Raw genomic sequence first — 20716 nt, forward strand, 5'->3', positions numbered from 1 at the left:
AAGACCTCCTGCTGTCGCTTCCCATGCGTGCCTCAAATATGAGTCCGCTTTTTTGTCTAGCGGGTCTCTAAGAACCCCTGCGTCTTCCAAGGGCAGGGCCGACCTTTTGGAAGACCTGGACACCGCTGCATCTATTTTTGGGACTTTGTCCCATATTTCCGTATCCTTGTATTCAAAGGGGTATCGCCTCTTAGAAGCGGATGGAAGGGCCCCCGATTTTTCAGGCTTTTTCCACTCCTTCTCAATAAGCGCCTGGATTTTCGCGTTTACTGGAAAGGTTCGTTTTTTCCTCTCCTGAAGCCCCCCAAACATGACGTCCTCTAGGGTTTTAGCCGCCCTTTCTTCCTGTAGGCCCATTGTGGTTCTAATGGCCTTTAGGAGGGCATCTGTATCTTCTACAGGGAAACATGGCTTACCCCCTGTGTCACTATCTGAGGAGTCTGAGGAGGATGATTTTTCCGCCTGAGATGATACTGATGCGGAATCTGAGGGGGAACTAGGGAAATCCTTCCTGCTTTTTTTCCCTTTTTTCAATAAGGACTTAATTGAGCCTTCCATTTCTGACCTGAGGGCAGATATTAGATTGGCTGCGAAACTAGGCGCTTCCTCCGCCATAGTTCGCTGAATGCACGAAGCACAGAGAACTTTTTGCCAGTCTCTTGCTAGGGGAGATTTACATATAGCACAATCCCTATTGTTCTTCTTGCTTCCTGCTTTTCTGGGCCTTTCCTACAGGGTGAAGCATACAATAGAAAAACCCCCTATTAATATACTGCTGACATTCACGAAGATCACTCACCACCCGTAATCAAGGGTACCGGATTTGGAGGCTGCGTCGGAGCATCTGACCCGCACTCTTTGGACCTTGAGGAGTGCCCCGACCTGCGGCTGGGGCGACTGCTGCTTGAATGGCTTCCATGCTTTCTGCCAGAGGGCTGTGAGGGAGGCAGGGACGCTGAACGTTCCTGCTCGGACTCCATCTTGCACCGCCGATCTACCGCTGTCTTTCCCCTTTTAATTTGCATGCCTCCGCCTGGTGAGCGTCTTCCTCCCCTCCCCCCTGCGACCGCCGGCCCAGCGCTTCAGAAAGCCGGCCGGCGTCGCACCCGGCGCCATTACACCGTCGCCTTCTGCTGACGTCAGCCGGCGCACCCAGCATTCCAAGCGCCGCTGACGTCAGCGGCCGGAAGACGCCAGCGTCTCTCCCCTACCACGGGGATCGAGATGCGGCGTGCGCGAGGGGAGGGCGGCGCGGTGGGGGCTTCCCGGAGCCACCGGGATCCCATCCACGCCCGCACGAACCCGGAGCCCCAGGGACCCCGGGGACTGCGCTTCCAGGACCCGACGGCCGGCGCTACAGGTAAGCTACCTGTTCTTCCCGCGCCGGGACGGGCCTGGGTCTTTATCTTTCTCTTCGCCCATGACAGGCACCGCCACAGTGGGATTCCTTCCAGGACAGGAACCCAACTGGAGCGGGGGAGAGGTGCCGCCCCTTATGTCTCAGTAGGTTCCTGTCCTGGCGGGGCGGATCTCTCAGGTGGTGCTGTCATGGGTGAAGGGAAAAAACAAGTAAAGGAAAGTCATCAGAAAAAAAATCTAAATATTTTACATTAGCAAAGCACAATTGCTTTGTTGAGGGAGGTAATTATTATTGAATTTAGGCTGGTTTTACACTTGCTTTTTTGCGCTGCTTTTTAGCGCAAAAAACGCATGCGTTTTTTCCCCTATACTTTAACATGGGTGCGCATACATATGCGCACGTAAGCGTTAGTATGCGCATGCGTTTTTTTGCAGTGTGCGCTCGGGCGCACAAAATGCATCCTGTTGCATTTTTTGTGCGTCCGACTTGCCCCAAAAAAACGCATGCACACGCAATGCGTTTTTTTTACAGCAAAAAACCCATTAAAGTCTACGTATGCGCAAAAAAAGCATGCTTTTAAAAAGAAATGCACCAAAACCCGCAAAAAAAGTTCACAAACGCATGATGTGTTTTTTTCATGTGTTTGTGTGCGCAAAAAACGCGCAGCAAAAAAACGCAAGTGTGAAAGTAGCCTAACATGGTCGCTGCCTTGTTATAGTGACAAAAACCTGTCGTAGAATGTTAGGACAGATGGCTGTGAGAATGTGCAGTAGGAAGCTCTGCCCCCTCCCTACATACAGTTAGGTCCATATATATTTGGACAGAGACAACATTTTTCTAATTTTGGTTCTAGACATTACCACAAAGAATTTTAAACAAAACAATTCAGATGCAGGTGAAGTTCAGACTTTCAGCTTTCATTTGAGGGTATCAACATTAAAATTGGATGAAGGGTTTAGGAGTTTCAGCTCCTTAACATGTGCCACCCAGTTTTTAAAGGGACCAAAAGTAATTGGACAATTGACTCCAAGGCGACTTCATGGACAGGTATGGGCAATCCCTTCGTTATGTCATTCTCAATTAAGCAGATAAAAGGCCTGGAGTTGATTTGAGGTGTGGTGCTTGCATTTGGAAGATTTTGCTGTGAAGGAAACATGCGGTCAAAGGAGCTCTCCATGCAGGTGAAACAAGCCATCCTTAAGCTGCAAAAACAGAAAAAACCCATCCGAGAAAATGCTACAACACTAGGAGTGGCAAAATCTACAGTTTGGTACATCCTGAGAAAGAAAGAAAGCACTGGTGACCTCATCAATGCAAAAAGACCTGGGCACCCACGGAAGACAACAGTGGTGGATGATCGCAGAATAATCTCCATGGTGAAGAGTAACCCCTTCACAACAGCCAACCAAGTGAACAACACTCTCCAGGAGGTAGGCGTATCAATATCCAAATCTACCATAAAGAGAAGACTGCATGAAAGTAAATTACAGAGGGTAAACTGCACGATGCAAGCCATTCATAAGCATCAAGAATCAAAAGGCTAAACTGGACTTTGCTAAAAAACATCTAAAAAAGCCAGCACAGTTCTGGAAGAACATTCTTTGGACAGAAGAAACCAAGATCAACCTCTACCAGAATGATGGAAAGAGAAAAGTATGGCAAAGGCGTGGTACAGCTCATGATCCAAAGCATACCACATCATCTGTAAAACACGGTGGAGGCAGTGTGATGGCTTGGGCATGCATGGCTGCCAGTGGCACTGGGTCACTAGTGTTTATTAGTAATCTGATACAGGACAGAAGCAGCCAAATGAATTCTGAGGTATTCAGAGCCATACTGTGTGCTCAGAGCCAGCCAAATGCAGCCAAACTGATTGGTCATCGTTTCATACCACAGATGGACAATGACCCAAAACATAAAGCCAAAGCAACCCAGGAGTTTATTAAAGCAAAGAAGTGGAATATTCTTGAATGGTCAAGTCAGTCACCTGATCTCAACCCAACTGAGCATGCATTTCACTTGTTAAAGACTAAACTTCAGACAGAAATGCCCACAAACAAACAGCAACTGAAAACCACTGCAGTGAAGGCCTGGCAGAGCATCAAAAAGGAGGAAACACAGCGTCTGGTGATGTCCATGAGTTCAAGACTTCAGGCAGTCATTGCCAACAAAGGGTTTTCAACCAAGTACTAGAAATGAACATTTTGTTTACAATTATTTAATCTGTCCAATTACTTTTGGTCCCTTTAAAAACAGGTGGCACATGTTAAGGAGCTGAAACTCCTAAACCCTTCATCCAATTTTAATGTGGATACCCTCAAATGAAAGCTGAAAGTCTGAACTTCAACTGCATCTGAATTGTTTTGTTTAAAATTCATTGTGGTAATGTCTAGAACCAAATTAGAAAAATGTTGTCTCTGTCCAAATATATATGGACCTAATTGTATATACGAAGATCTGCTTCACGGGAGCTCACACTTCTCTCCAACCGGTCATTCTGAATGACAATATATAGTATAGATATCGCCAGGTCTCAGCAGTGGAGGTTCTTACTGCACATGCTCACAGGCCTCAGTCATAACAGTCCAGGACAGATTTATGGCAGAGTAACAGGACTGAAACCATTTTACTTCTATAGTAATTACGTACATAGACAAAACTATTTTTATTCGATGATATCTAATATTTAATCATGTCTAATTAAATGTATCTAAGAATTTATTCATAATGATGTCCTTTAGATACTTATTTTTTCTATTTCGGGAGAACCTCTTTAAAGACATGTCAGAAGACGTGATGAATCAAGATTTATGTGCTGATGGCTAGAACACTATCAAACACGGGTTATATGACAGGGAACAGAAGCAAAACTGCATGGATGTCTTTTTTCATATGTTCAGCTCTAGAAGACTGTATATACGAATGTCTGATATGCTTATTTAGGTGCACGTCAGTCAATAAAACGTTATAAGCACAGAGGGATTGGTTGTAATTTACCTGCAGCATTGACCTAAAATATCAAATTAGAAGGATAAAGTGACCTACACTAGGAGAATAACCTGAGCAATGCCACAATATATGGACATATTGACATCACCTACCTAAGAAAGCTCCCAGAGAAACTCTACCAAGACCTAATAGAGACAAGGAGAGAGAAAGAAGCAAACGCAAAGAAGTTACAGAGACATTATAAAGCAGATGGGGTTTAGCAGTGTACCTGGCTGGAATGTACCCTCAGAAACTTTATCTGCTACTTTGTTTCTGTGTTATCCTTGCTTTCCTAAGTCACTAGTACCGTATTTCAGCATAATATAAAACAGCTTAATACTGTTCTCATAGTACGATGGAAGTAACATCATACATGTTATCTACACGTCATTGATAAGGATCCACGAACGTAATCAGGGTCTGTGATTTCAAAATCTTGCAATTTTGCCCTGTGAAAAGGGCACATTTTGGTAAAAGCTATAACATGTGGGAGTTTGGTCTATAGACAATAACTAATTACAGTAATGTCAATCATGTTCAACACTGCTCTAGGTATGTTAACATAGGTAAGGTAACTTGTATATGGGGACATAGGTATGGGAACATAGGTACGGGAATATAGGCAGGGTAACATAGGTATGGTAACTTGTAAACGGGAACACATGTACAGAAACATAGGTACGGGAACACAAGTATGGGAATAAACAAATCAGCTACATTCCTTAGCACACAATAAACTTACCAAAATACTCATTAAGGAAAGCAAGTGAAGCCACGTAGCATCCAAGGCTGAAAAATTCAGCTACAACCATTAGCCAGTGCCATGTCCTTATAGTTAATGCAACCATTAGCAATTCTGTCAAAATCAAGGCAGTAAACGAGATGGCGACCACGTGAACAAACTCAGACTCGAAGAGCAGGAGAGCTCCATACATTAATATGCCACCTAGAACATAAAGATATGCAACAATTATACATTTTACAAAATTGTACCCTCATCATAAAAGATAGCACACAATTTGTAAGTCTTACCTTACATTGGAATAACTACAAACCACAACCTAAAGACTAACCAGAATTAAAAATTTTATTTCATAAATCAATAGTACTCGTGAAATATAAGCAATCTGCTTCTTTCACTTTCTGGACTTATCTTTCACTCTTAATTCAGGGGTTAAAATCTGTACTTAGTGAGGACAGATCTTTCCATTACTGAAATAAAAGATGACAGTTGGTGATTATAAGGTTTTATGGAAAAAGGAAGAGGAGAAGGAAGGCGCTGAAGGCAGACACAAACATTCTCTTGCAACGTCACCAACTGTCATCTCCTACAGCTCAGTAACGTGAGAGTTTGTATTCACTGAAGACACATTTTATCCATGGATTGGGAATTTTGAGAGTGAGTGATCAATACAGGATTAAAAAAACAGATTTCTTTATTAAGTTATATTAGAAAGTTTGCTATTTTCACTTATACTATTCATTTATGGGGAATCCCCCACAATGGTTACACTTTAAAGTATTACTAACATAGGCTAAAACCTTTAACCATAGGTAAAGCCCAGGTGACCCAGTGTTCTAGGTGGCGAGGTGCCAATAGAGAATTGCTCTATACAATGGAAAGATAATCTCTTTTAAATTAATAAACTGATACATACAGTGCTGTGCAAATTAATTGGGACAAAGCATATTTTTAAGTAAAATTTTAAGTTGGATAACAGGTCAGTGATTCAAACCAGTTTTAACTGCTTTGAACAGGTGTGAGTGCCTGTTCAAAGCAGTTAAAACTGGTTTGAATCACTGACTGGTAACCAACTTTTGATTTTACTTAAAGAAAATGCTTTGTCCCAATTAATTTGCACAGCACTGTAGGGGAGGTTGGAGATCCAAACTATTTCCTAATGTCCAGTAGCATAGTGCTATGGGGCCCGTGGGTCGGGGGGGGGGCCCGGTGCCAACAGTTGAAAACAATGATGAAAGAGAGAGTGTCAGCTGATGTTCCCTCCCCCATCAATTTTCCTCGGCGTCTAACATTTCAGCACAGAATAGCGTAATGAGGAAGAAAGGTGAGTATAGAATACTGTATAGAGGACTATGGGAATGCATTATACTGTATGGAAGACTATGGAATGCATTACACTATATGGATGACTATGTGAAGTGCATTATACTGTACGGAGGACTATGGGTTGAATTACATTATATGGAGGACTGTGGGGAGTGCATTATACTATATGGAGGACTATGGGGAGTACATTATACTGTATGATGAGTGCATTATACTGTATGAAGGACTATGGGGAGTGAATTAATTTTATGGAGGAATATGGGGAGGGCATTGTAATGTAAGGACTATTGGAGTGCATTACACTATACAGATGACTATGGGATGCATGATGCTATATAGAGGACTATGGGGTTCATTATACTGTATGGAGGACTATTTGGTGAATTATACTGTATGGAGGACTATGGGGAGTGCATTATACTATTTGGAGGACTATGGGGAGTGCATTTTAATATATGAAGGACTATGGGGAATGCATTATACTGTGTAGAGGACTATGGGGAGTGCAGTACACTGTATGTAGGACTATGGGGTGTGCAGTATACTGTATAGAGGACTTTAGGGTGCATTATGCTATGTGAAGGATTTGCACTGGGGTGCATTATACTATATCGAGGACAATGGGGTGCATTATGCTATATGGAGGGTTATGTGGAGTGCACTATACTGTATGGAGGACTATGGGGAATGCATTATATTTATGGAGGACTATGGGGAGTGCTTTATACTATATGGAGGACTATCGGGAGTACATTATACTGTATGAGATTATGGGGAGTACATTATACTGTATGAAGGACTATGGAGAGTGATTTACACTGTATGCAGGACTATGGTGAGGGCATTATACTATATGGATTACTATGGAAGTGCATTATACTATATGAAGGTCTATGGGAAGTGCATAATTCTATATGAGCGACTATGGGGAGTGAATTATACTATATGGAGGACAAAGGGGAGTGCATTACAATGCATGGAGGACTGTGGGGTACATTATGCTATATGTTAGACTATGGGGTGCGTTATGCTATATGGAGGACTATGGGGTGCATTGTGCTATATGGAGGACTATGTGGAGTGCAATATACTGTATGGAGGTCTATGGAGTGCATTATGCTATATGGAGGACTATACAGTGGGGAAAAAAAGTATTTAGTCAGTCAGCAATAGTGCAAGTTCCACCACTTAAAAAGATGAGAGGCGTCTGTAATTTACATCATAGGTAGACCTCAACTATGGGAGGCAAACTGAGAAAAAAAAATCCAGAAAATCACATTGTCTGTTTTTTTTTTCATTTTATTTGCATATTATGGTGGAAAATAAGTATTTGGTCAGAAACAAGCAATCAAGATTTCTGGCTCTCACAGACCTGTAACTTCTTCTTTAAGAGTCTCCTCTTTCCTCCACTCATTACCTGTAGTAATGGCACCTGTTTAAACTTGTTATCAGTATAAAAAGACACCTGTGCACACCCTCAAACAGTCTGACTCCTAACTCCACTATGGTGAAGACCAAAGAGCTGTCAAAGGACACCAGAAACAAAATTGTAGCCCTGCACCAGGCTGGGAAGACTGAATCTGCAATAGCCAACCAGCTAGGAGTGAAGAAATCAACTGTGGGAGCAATAATTAGAAAATGGAAGACATACAAGACCACTGATAATCTCCCTCGATCTGCTGCTCCATGCAAAATCCCACCCCGTGGGGTCAGAATGATCACAAGAACGGTGAGCAAAAATCCCAGAACCACGCGGGGGGACCTAGTGAATGAACTGCAGAGAGCTGGGACCAATGTAACAAGGCCTACCATAAGTAACACACTATGCCACCATGGACTCAGATCCTGCAGTGCCAGACGTGTCCCACTGCTTAAGCCTGTACATGTCCGGGCCCGTCTGAAGTTTGCTAGAGAGCATTTGGATGATCCAGAGGAGTTTTTTGAGAATGTCCTATGGTCTGATGAAACCAAACTGGAACTGTTTGGTAGAAACACAACTTGTCGTGTTTGGAGGAAAAAGAATACTGAGTTGCATCCATCAAACACCATACCTACTGTAAAGCATGGTGGTGGAAACATCATGCTTTGGGGCTGTTTCTCTGCAAAGGGGCCAGGACGACTGATCCGGGTACATGAAAGAATGAATGGGGCCATGTATCGTGAGATTTTGAGTGCAACCCTCCTTCCATCAGCAAGGGCATTGAAGATGAAACGGGGCTGGGTCTTTCAACATGACAATGATCCAAAGCACACCGCCAGGGCAACGAAGGAGTGGCTTCGTAAGAAGCATTTCAAGGTCCTGGAGTGGCCTTGCCAGTCTCCAGATCTCAACCCTATAGAAAACCTTTGGAGGGAGTTGAAAGTCCGTGTTGCCAAGCGAAAAGCCAAAAACATCACTGCTCTAGAGGAGATCTGCATGGAGGAATGGGCCAACATACCAACAACAGTGTGTGGCAACCTTGTGAAGACTTACAGAAAACGTTTGACCTCTGTCATTGCCAACAAAGGATATATCACAAAGTATTGAGATGAAATTTTGTTTCTGACCAAATACTTATTTTCCACCATAATATGCAAATAAAATGGAAAAAAAAACAGACAATGTGATTTTCTGGATTTTTTTTCTCAGTTTGCCTCCCATAGTTGAGGTCTACCTATGATGTAAATTACAGACGTCTCTCATCTTTTTAAGTGGTGGAACTTGCACTATTGCTGACTGACTAAATACTTTTTTTCCCCACTGTATATGGGAGTGGAGAGAGGTGAATATTCATTTCTCTTAAGTAGTGGCACATGTGATCACCCGTCAGCTGCAGGAAGGCTCCGGCTGACACTGTGTGTGTTACTGAAGAGCAATGATTACTCACTGCTCTCTGCACACAGCAGTGAATATTCCTGTAGCTGCCCTTCAGCTTGTAAGCAGCACATGACGTCCCTGCCGTGCACTGCTTACAAGCATAAAGCAGCTGCTTGCATCGGAACAAGATGTGGCGAGGTAGCGCCAGGAAGCTAAGTGTAATGGTTTTGTTTTTTTTTTTAATGTTTTCTGATGGGGCCATGCACACCGAGATAGGGATGAGGGGGGCCATGCATACCAGGATACGGATGAGGGGGCCATGTATACCAGGATAGGGATGAGGGATCCATGCATACCAGGATAGGAATGAGGGGGCCATGTATACCAGGGTAGGGATGAAGAGCCATGCAGACCAGGATAGGGATGAGGGGGCCATGCATACCAGGATAGGGATGAGTGGGCCATGCATACCAGGGAAGGGATGAGGGGGTCATGCGTATCAGGATGGGGATTAGGGGACCATATATACCAGGATAGGGGATATTAAGTACACAATTGACCACATTTTGTGCTTCAATTTTTTTCCGAATTTCCTCCTCTAAAACCCAGGTGCGTCTTATGGTCCAAAAAATACAGTAATAACTTAAACAAAAATTGTGTAATGAACGTTATTAGCTGAAATTGTAATTAATACCTTCTTTATGAGCTGTTACTAGGTTTCAGTTAATTCTCTTTGTCATAGCGTTATAATGGAAACGTTTTAAGAAAAAAATAAAGTAAAATAAATGAAACATTAACTATCAATTAACCCTTTAAAAATACTCATCATCTTAGCACGAGCAGAACCAGCAGTGGGCAGTCTGGCAGTATGTTATTGTGATGCCACAGGTCGGTATACCATGCCTACGCTGTTTTGTAAACAAGTAAGGAACATGCGCGGTTTGTCAACAGAATCCTTTTTTCCTGCCCTCTGCTCCTAATATCTAGACCAAGCAAAGCTGCATGCAACATGAGTACAAAATGTTAATATTTTTAGGGATTAAGCTGTAATTAAAACAGTACTAATTTCAGGTGGCATGCATCAATACAAATACTGATCACCCATCATGCCTTGCATGCTGGCAAAGGCTACTGCCGGACTATCGATTTACCTGATAAAAAGAAAGCAATATACGACTGTTGATAAAATTTTAAGCTGGCGGAAGCAAACTTGGAGGAAAAACACTCAAGACAGACAAAAATCCCTTCGCCTAGCTAAATGAGCCCTTCTTACCTTGGTATATGCTGATTAAAACCCAGATGAGGAAGGTTTTAAAAGACAAAGATCTTCCCTGCAAAGAAAGAACCGCAATGTTAAACAAGTGGTATTACCTAAAGACAGGTAAATGGTTCATTCGGAAGTTCGTCTTGGATTTCATCATCTGCAACTTTAAATTGTGACCTAAAATATTTGATTTGATGATATGTATTGGCTATAAAAAGCCACTCTGGGATGTAGAAAAAATTAAGATTAAAAGCGAAAATATTTAAACTGAACTATCAGTAATGTATCCCAATAAATTTTTCATGATATTCTAATTTTGTTAGATGCAACTGTATATGGAAACTAGGAGGGGGTCAGGATGAAGGAGATATAATACCAGGATGGGTGTACATATATACTAGGAAGGGCCCAGGATGGGGACATTACTACACAATCTTTTCGTGGCGGCTGACGTCAGGACATACTTGTCAGGTAATCCTGACGTCACTCGTCACTTGAAACAAATGCTGGCTGGCATCGTGGTTCCCTTTTTCACCCCGGGACTTCACTTAAGGTACTGTCACACTTAGCGATGTACCAGCGATCCCGACCAGCGATATGACGCGGTCAGGATCGCTGGTACATCGCTAAGTGGTCGCTAGTGAGCTGCCACACAGGCAGATCTCACTAGCGACATCGCTGGGGATGGGGGTCGCTACTTACCTGTCACACCAGGCGATCCTGCGTCCTCCCGCCCGGCTCCACGCGTCGCTCGTCGTCACAGCAGGAAGCGCCGCAGGAAGCTGACGACGAGAAACAGTCCAGGACGTTCTCGCGCGATCAGCGATAACCAGCGGGGGAGTGGATTGTAGGTAAGTATCAGACACAGCGATATCGCTAGCAATATCGCTATAACGTCACAAGTTATAGCGATATTGCTAGCGATATCGCTTAGTGTGACAGTACCTTTACACTATGTCCCCTGACAATGGCTTCACGAAAAGCACATCAGGGTGTACGCGCAGGTAATCTGGAGCCCCTGTATATATTGGTATCTACCCAAGGTAAAATACCGGTTAATACCTTTTTACAATTGTGATGTGTTTATATACGGACTTTGATACCAAAGCACTTGACGGTAACTACATGGTTTAGCAATAGGAGTGATTAATATGCATGATTACTGCACAAGACTTCTTTTGTTGGTTGCTATAAATACTTATATATTGCTCCTATCCTGTGAGTTCCATGCACATTTGTCTCACATTCATGTATGTTTCCTGTTTCCCCTGCCTGTATTTTATTATCCAATAACATTTTTGTGATATATTCTTTAATACTACTGGACTCACGATCATTTTTCCTTTTCCTTGTACATGCTTCCTGGTGATTGGTCCTTATTAGTCATAATATATAGTAGCATCATGGAAACGGTATAGTCTGTGGTTAGGAAGATACCTTATAATTATCATGCTGCTTTTTTCTGTCAGCAATTTTTAAATAATGGGGGGAGAGATGCAATTTGTTTGTCCTTCTAGGATTTAGAACGCTACAAGGGCCCTTACATCTGATCAACAATAGCATAGTGAATAGTGCCAGAAAAGGCCTTTTCATAATGCTCTTTACAGATTTAAAGATAAGTTTTCGTTAAAAGTTGACATTACTCCAATATTTTATCTGCAAATTATTTAGCTTTGCTTCATTTTATTCAAGTTGTTAAATTTGATGTAAAAAAAAACTAGTTCCTGTGTACTAATAGCGCTCTTTCAAGCACGCTTGAAAGAAACAGGCATTATGGCTGCTATAAAGCTGGGAAGAATAAGAGGGGCATGGGCCTATGCAGAATCCCTTTCTCCAATAGGAATGAAAAAATAACTTTTAACCATTCCAAAGGAGTTGAAAACAAAAGTCTTGAGTGAGGAAAAGGAGGGCTCAATTCTGGCTTTACTAGCAGAGAGATACATGAGCATCAAGTTGCCTCCATCCTTAAAATTTCGAAGATGGCAATCCATTACAACAAAGTCAAGCAGCAGACATTGGGGACAACAGACCAGCAGAGGGCGAAAACAACTCTCCACTGACTGGGATGACAGTCATCTTATTTGAATGTCACTCAGCAACCGCAGGATGACATCAAGTGACCTACAAAAGGAATAGCAAATGGCAGCTGGGGTGAAATGAACGGCAAGAACAGTTTGTAACAGGCTCCTAAAGGCAGGGCTCGAGTCGTGTAAAGGTAGAAAAAAGTCTTTCATCAATGAGAAGCAAAGGAGAGCCAGGCTGAAGTTTGCCAAAGACCAAAAGGATTGGAGCATAGAGGACTGGAGTAAGGTAATCTTCTCTGATGAGTCTAATTTTCAGCTTTGCCCAACGCCTGGTCATCAAATGGTTAGAAAGAGACCTGGAGAGGCATACAAGCCACAGTGTCTTGCACCCACTGTGAAATTTGGTGGAGGATCGGTGATGATCTGGGGATGCTTCAGCAAGGCTGGAATTGGGCAGGTTAATTTTTGCGAAGGACGTATGAATTAAGCAGCATACAAGGTTATCCTGGAAAAACAGTTGATTCCTTCTGCTCAGGCAATGTTCCCCAACTCTGAGGACTGTGTTTTCCAGCAGAATAATGTGCCTTGCCACACAGCTAGGTCAATCAATGTGTGGATGAAGGACCACCACGTCAAATCCCTGTCATGGCCAGCCCAATATCCAGACCTGAACCCCATTGAAAACCTTGGAATGTAATCAAGAGGAAAATGGATAGCCACAAGCCATCAAACAAAGAAGGACTGCTTACATTTTTGTACCAGGAGTGGCATAAGGTCACCCAAAAGCACTGTGAAAGACTGGTGGAAAGCATGCCAAGACACATGAAAGCTGTGATTAAAAATCATGGTTATTCCACAAAATATTGATTTCTGAACTCTTCCTGAGTTAAAACATTGAAAAATAAATGCAAAATTTAGTGCTTGGAAATTTGAAGACATGTTGTGAGTACGTGATAGAATAAAAGAGCAATTTACATTTTACTCAAAAATATACCTATAAAGAGAAAATTCAGACCAGAGGTGTGTGTGTGTGTGTGTGTGTATGTGTGTATATATATATATATATATATATATATATATATATATATATATATATATATATATACATACATATACACATACACACACGCTGCTTAAAAAATAATGGGAACACAAACAACAGAATATAACTCCAAGTAAATGAAACTTCAACGCTCTGCTGGATCTGTCATTTGTCAAACCCTTCTGTAGCACTGACGGGAAAAAATGTTTGTCAGGTCAAATATGAAGAAATCTGCGAGAGAGGCTCAAAAAGAGAGAACTTGAACATGATAACAGCTTTGTTCTCCAAACTTCAAAGACCTGTTCTTATTTCTTATATATACATACAGATAGGTCCATATATATTTGGACAGAGACAACATTTTTATAATTTAGGTTCTACACATTACCACAATGAATTTTAAACAAATCAATTCAGATGCAGTTGAACTTCAGACTTTCAGCTTTCATTTGAGGGTATCCACATTAAAAGTGGATGAAGGGTTTAGGAGTTTCAGCTCCTTAACATGTGCCACCCTGTTTTTAAAGGGACCAAAAGTAATTGGACAATTGACTCCAAGGCTATTTCATGGACAGGTGTGGGCAATCCCTTCGTTATGTCATTCTCAATTAAGTAGATAAAAGGCCTGGAGTTGATTTGAGGTGTGGTGCTTGCATTTGGAAGGTTTTGCTGTGAAGGAAACATGCGGTCAAAGGAGCTCTCCATGCAGGTGAAACAAGCCATCCTTAAGCTGCAAAAACAGAAAAAAAAACCCATCCGAGAAATTGCTACAACAATAGGAGTGGCAAAATCTAGTTTGGTACATCCTGAGAAAGAAAGAAAGCACTGGTGAACTCATCAATGCAAAAAGACCTGGGCGCCTAGGGAAGACAACAGTGGTGGATGATCGCAGAATAATCTCCATGGTGAAGAGAAACCCCTTCACAACAGCCAACCAAGTGAAAAACACTCTCCAGGAGGTAGGCGTATTAATATCCAAATCTACCATAAAGAGAAGACTGCATGAAAGTAAATACAGAGGGTTCACTACACGGTGCAAGCCACTCATAAGCATCAAGAATCAAAAGACTAGACTGGACTTTGCTAAAAAACATCTAAAAAAGCCAGCACAGTTCTGGAAGAACATTGGACAGATGAAACAAAGATCAACCTCTACCAGAATGATGGAAAGAGCAAAGTATGGCGAAGGCGTGGTACAGCTCATGATCCAAAGCATACCACATCATCTGTAAAACACGGCGGAGGCAGTGTGATGGCTTGGGCATGCATGGCTGCCAGTGGCACTGCGTCACTAGTGTTTATTGATGATGTGACACAGGACAGAAGCAGCCGAATGAATTCTGAGGTATTCAGAGCCATACTGTGTGCTCAGATCCAGCCAAATGCAGCCAAACTGATTGGTCGTCATTTCATACTACAGATGGACAATGACCCAAAACATAAAGCCAAAGCAACCCAGGAGTTTATTAAAGCAAAGAAGTGGAATATTCTTGAATGGCCAAGTCAGTCACCTGATCTCAACCCAATTGAGCATGCATTTCACTTGTTAAAGACTAAACTTCAGACAGAAAGGCCCACAAACAAACAGCAACTGAAAACCACCGCAGTGAAGGCCTGGCAGCGCATCAAGAAGGAGGAAACACAGCGTCTGGTGATGTCCATGAGTTCAAGACTTCAGGCCGCCATTGCCAACAAAGGGTTTTTAACCAAGTACTAGAAATGAACATTTTATTTTCAATTATTTAATCTGTCCAATTACATTTGGTCCCTTTAGAAACAGGGTGGCACATGATAAGGAGCTGAAACTCCTAAACCCTTCATCCAATTTTGATGTGGATACCCTCAAATGAAAGCTGAAAGTCTGAACTTCAACTGCATCTGAATTGATTTGTTTAAAATTCATTGTGGTAATGTCTAGAACCAAAATTAGAAAAATGTTGTCTCTATCCAAATATACTCTATATGGACTTAAATGTATAATATATTCATATTTTTTGATTTTATTTAGTTATTTGTTGTGAGTTCATTCTCTGGTTCACCATTTGTGAGTTCTCCTTCCAGACTCCCTCTGGTGGTAACAGGAGGTAGTGAGGCTGAATTGATCGGTGGAGATCTGCCACCTGAGAATGAGGATGACGATTGGACCTCAGGAGTCTCAGATTGGATTTAAGACAGCCGACACCCTATTCAGTTGCTGGTGATTCCTTCTGGCTTGTCAGCTCTTGGTTTTCAGCTGTTCCAGTCATCTAAAGCTAAGTTTTTCTGCTAATGTTCACACTTGATTTTGTTGGTTAATTCAGTTTTTTGGTGTTGTCAGCCAGCCCCGGCTGGGGGCTGTGCTGAATTTCCACTCATATTTATCAGTATTTTGCCAATTGGCTTTTTGTCCCTTACTAGTTTGGTCTCTTTTTGCTCTGTCTCAGAATATTTGAGTGCTGATAAAGTGGGACTTCAGGGTTAATTTTGCTATCAGAAGTGTTGGACATTATTTTTGTAGGGTTTTTTGCAGGTTGCAGACAGTGTCTTTCCTTTCCTTTCCTCTCTAGTTAGTTTGGGCCCCATCATTTGCTCAGCCTATTTTCCTGCCTGTGTTTGTGCCTTCATCTTGTTTCACCATCAATACATGTGTGGGGGCAATCTATTCCTTTGGGGCCTGCTCTGTAGCAGTTAGTTTCCCCTTTTCATGCTTCAGGCTTATTTAGTCCTCCGGCTGTGACGAATCGTCTAGGAACATCGTAGGTACGCTCCACGGCTGCTGCTAGTTGTATGGTAGGAACAGGAATCTGCATAGTTACCAACCTCTCTGGTTTTCTGTGACTTAACTTGTTTTGCTTTTTTCTCCTCGGTGACCCATTCATAACAGAATCACCAGCCATACCACAGATTCTAAAGTACTCAAAAGCAGGAGAAAGTAGTAAAAAAAAAAAAAAAAAAGTGTCAGAATTTTTTTTCTTTTTATATTTTTTCCTCTGGTTGCGTAGGGGGCTTTTTTTTTCTTTTTCCTACTGGAGATTACGCAATTGTCTGATCGTGTGGAGCAGCTGGCTGCTAAAGTGCAGGGAATTTCCACCTACCTCATTCAGTCACATGCTGTTGAACCTAAGATCCCTACTCCTGATGTGTTTTCTGGGGATCGGTCTAAATTTCTGAATTTTAAGAATAATTGTAAATTATTTCTGGCCTTGAACCCTAACTCATCGGGGAGCTCTGTGCAGCAGGTTAAAATTGTCATCTCCTTGCTGTGCGGCGATCCCCAGAATTGGGCTTTTTCTCTGACACCTGAAAATCCTATTCTGACTAATGTGGATGCATTTTTTCAAGCCTTGGGGTTGTTGTATGATGAACCTAATGCTGTTGATCAAGCTGAGAGAACTCTGTTGGTATTAAACCAGGGTCAGGATTCTGCAGAGTTATACTGTCAAAAATTCCAAAATTGGGCGGTCCTTACTACATGGAATGATAGTGCATTGGCAGCTCTCTTTCAGAAGGGTTTATCTGAGACCGTCAAAGATGTTATGGTGGGATTTCCGGTTCCCTCTGGTCTGGATGATTCTATGTCATTAGCTATTCAAGTTGATCGGCGTTTACGTGAACGTAAAACTACACGGGAGGCGCTGCCACCTTTTGAACAAATGTCTGAACCTATGCAATGCGATGGGGTTTTGTCTAGGGCGCAACGTCAGGAGTTTAGAAGGCGTAATAAGCTGTGTTTTTTCTGTGGAGACGCCTCTCATATTATTTCTGTCTGCCCAAAACGAGAGAAACGTTTTGCACACACATTTGCTGTGGGCAGTATACAACCTAAGTTTCTTTTGGCAATTACTCTGATCTGCTCCTTATCCACGCTTTCCACGAAGGCTTTTGTGGATTCAGGAGCAGCGTTGAATCTGATGGATTTGGACTTTGCTAAACGTTGTGCTTTTTCCATGACGCCTCTGCGGACGCCTATTCTTTTGAGGGGTATTGATGATACTTCTTTGGCGGAGAATAAACCTCAGTTTTGGACCCAGGTGACAATGCGAGTTGCCCCAAACCACCAAGAAAATTGTAAATTTTTGGTGCTGCATAATTTGCATGATACTATTGTTCTGGGTTTTCCTTGGCTGCAAACTCATAATCCAGTTTTGGATTGGAAATCTGGGTCTGTGGTGAGTTGGGGTTGTCAGTGTGTTCTTAGGGACGCTCCTGTTTTCTCCACCTCTCCTCAGTCTCATGATATTCCTGATTATCTAGCCGATTTTTCTGATGTATTTAGAGAGAGTAAGTCTGCGCCTTTGCCTCCTCATAGGAGTTATGACTGTGCAATTGAGTTGATGCCTGGGTGTAAATTTCCCAAGGGTCGGCTTTTCAACTTATCAGTACCAAAACATGATGCTATGCGATCCTATATTAAGGAGTCATTGGAGAAAGGTCATATTAGACCATCCTCGTCACCTTTAGGTGCTGGTTTTTTTTGTGGCCAAGAAAGATGGTTCATTAAGACCGTGTATTGATTATCGTTCCCTTAACAAGATGACGGTTAAATATCAGTACCCGCTACCTCTGATGTCTGATTTATTCTCCAGAGTTAAGAGTGCCTGCTGGTTTACTAAGCTTAACCTCAGGGGGACATATAATTTTATTCGCATCAAGCATGGGGATGAATGGAAGACTGCGTTTAATACTCCGGAGAGACATTTTGAGTACCTGGTGATGCCTTTTGGGCTCACTAATGCCACTTCTGTCTTCCAGTCCTTTATGAATGATATTTTCCGTGACTTTGTGAATAAGTTTTTGATCATCTATCTGGATGATATTTTGATCTTTTCTAGTGATTAGGATTCTCATGTAGAACACGTCCGGACTGTGTTCCGGATTTTGAGGGAGAATTCCCTGTTTGTTAAGGGATCGAAATGCCTCTTTGGTGTACAGAGGATTTCATTTTTGGGATTTATCTTATCTCCATCGACTACTGAAATTGACCCGGCCAAGGCCATTTATGATTGGGTTCAGCCTACTTCTTTGAAGGCCCTCCAGAAGTTTTTGGGTTTTGCTAATTTCTATCGTAAATTTATAGGTAATTTTTCTGGTATTGTCAAGCCACTGACTGATCTGACCAAGAAGGGCGCTGATGTGCTGAATTGGTCTCCTGAGGCTATCTCAGCATTTCAGGAGCTTAAGCAGAGATTTACTTCAGCTCCAGTTTTACGGCAACCTGATGTCTCACTTCCATTTCAGGTGGAGATAGATGCTTCTGAGATTGGTGCAGGAGCTGTTTTGTCCCAAAAAGACCCTGTGACTTCTAAGATGAATCCCTGTGCCTTCTTTTCTCGAAAGTTCTCCCCATCTGAATGCAACTATGACGTGGGGAATCGGGAATTGTTGGCCATGAAGTGGGCATTTGAGGAGTGGAGACATTGGTTGGAGGGAGCTAGACATCAAGTTGTGGTCCTCACCGATCTCAAGAATTTGATTTATCTGGAATCGGCCAAATGCTTGAATCCTAGGCAGGCTAGATGGGCCTTGTTTTTCACGGGTTTTAATTTTGTGGTCTCTTTTCTTCCGGTTTTGTTAAGGCAGACGCCCTTTCTAGGAGTTTCTTTGCCGATTCTCTTAGTGTGACCGAGCCTACTACCATCCTAGGTGAGGGGGTAGTTCTTTCTGCCATTTCGCACGATTTGAGACGCGCCCTGGAGGAATTTCAGGAGGATAAACCTGAGCGTTGCCCTATGGGAAAATTGTATGTTCCTGACCATTTTTCACAAATCTCTGTTGAAGAGGTTTGTTGAGCCAGTGGTTCCTATGGCAGCACCTCCTGACCCTGTGTTGGTTGAAGGCAATGTGGAATATGAGGTAGAGAAAATATTGGATTCTCGTTTGGTTAGACGGAGACTCCAGTATTTGGTCAAATGCAAGGGTTATGGTCAGCAGGATAATTTTTGGGTCTCTGCCTCCGATATTCATGCCAATAGATTGGTTCGTGCTTTTCACGGGCCCATCCTGATCGGCCTGGTGGCGTGGATAAGGGTTCGGTGACCCCTCCTCAAGGGGGGGTACTGTTGTGAGATCATTCTCCGGTCCACCAGTTGTGAGTTCTGCTTCCAGACTCCCTCTGGTGGTAACAGGAGGTAGTGAGGCTGATTTGATCGGTGGAGATCTGCCACTTGAGAATGAGGATGACGATTGGATTTAAGACAGCCGACGCCCTATTCAGTTGCTGGTGATTCCTTCTGGCTTGTCAGCACTTGGTTTTCAGCTCTGTTCCAGCCATCTAAAGCTAAGTTTTTCTGCTAATGTTCACACTTGATTTTGTTGGTCTTTTCAGTTTTTTGGTGTGGTCAGCCAGCCCCGGCTGGGGGCTGTGCTGAATTTCCACTCTTATTTATCAGTATTTTGCCAATTTTCTTTTTGTCCCTTACTAGTTTGGTCTCTTTTTGCTCTGTCTCAGAATATTTCAGAGTGCTGATATAGTGGGAGAAGTCTAGTGACTTCAGGGTTAATTTTGCTATCAGAAGTGTTGGACATTATTTTTGTAGGGTTTTTTGCAGGTTGCAGACAGTGTCTTTCCTTTCCTCTCTAGTTAGTTTGGGCCCCATCGTTTGCTCAGCCTATTTTCCTGTCTGTGTTTGTGCCTTCATCTTGTTTCACCGTCAATACATGTGTGGGGGCTATCTATTCCTTTGGGGTCTGCTCTGGGGCAGTTAGTTTTCCCCTTTTCATGCTTCAGGCTTATTTAGTCCTCCGGCTGTGACGAAGCGTCTAGGAACATCGTAGGTACGCTCCACGGCTGCTGCTAGTTGTATGGTAGGATCAGGGATCTGCAATCTGCATAGTTACCAACCTCTCTGGTTTTCTGTGACTTAGCTTGTTTTGCTTTTTTCTCCTTGGTGACCCATAACAGTTATTATTTGTTTGATCAAGTTTTTTTTATTGACAATGAACACTCATTAATTTCTAATTTCCTGCACATGTGTTGATGGAACCGATTTTATGATCTATTGGATATCATAAAGATATCACAATGATGAAAGTTTCCAGCTCAAATTAAAGAAGCCCTCCAATTAATTAACTTATTAACTAAATCTGTGTATATGCGTATGTAGTATAGGGTGTTCTAATAATCGCCGTCTTGTCTGGGATCCAGTGCCGTTCTACTCCTCTTCACAGCGACGTCACTGCTCTTCAGACTCCCTG

General features: G+C 42.5%; 1 protein-coding gene across 2 annotated transcripts in view; it reads right to left on the reverse strand.

Annotated features, from left to right (window-relative positions):
* Positions 1 to 20716, reverse strand: part of ATP9B (ATPase phospholipid transporting 9B (putative)) — a 478099-nt gene that overhangs the window by 12202 nt on the left and 445181 nt on the right. Inside the window, exons 27-29 of one of the 2 annotated variants that reach the window (XM_073566400.1) lie at positions 10487 to 10544; positions 5091 to 5294; positions 4462 to 4494 (exon numbers count right to left, since the gene is read on the reverse strand). In XM_073566400.1, the coding sequence (XP_073422501.1) occupies positions 4462 to 4494; positions 5091 to 5294; positions 10487 to 10544 (295 nt within the window). The remainder of the gene's footprint in view (positions 1 to 4461; positions 4495 to 5090; positions 5295 to 10486; positions 10545 to 20716) is intronic. The other variant, XM_073566404.1, reaches the window with a different exon arrangement.

The sequence above is a fragment of the Dendrobates tinctorius genome, unplaced genomic scaffold (genome assembly GCF_039654945.1).
Source record: "Dendrobates tinctorius isolate UK_male_01 unplaced genomic scaffold, ASM3965494v1 ptg000004l, whole genome shotgun sequence".
In the NCBI taxonomy this organism is placed as follows: domain Eukaryota; kingdom Metazoa; phylum Chordata; class Amphibia; order Anura; family Dendrobatidae; genus Dendrobates; species Dendrobates tinctorius.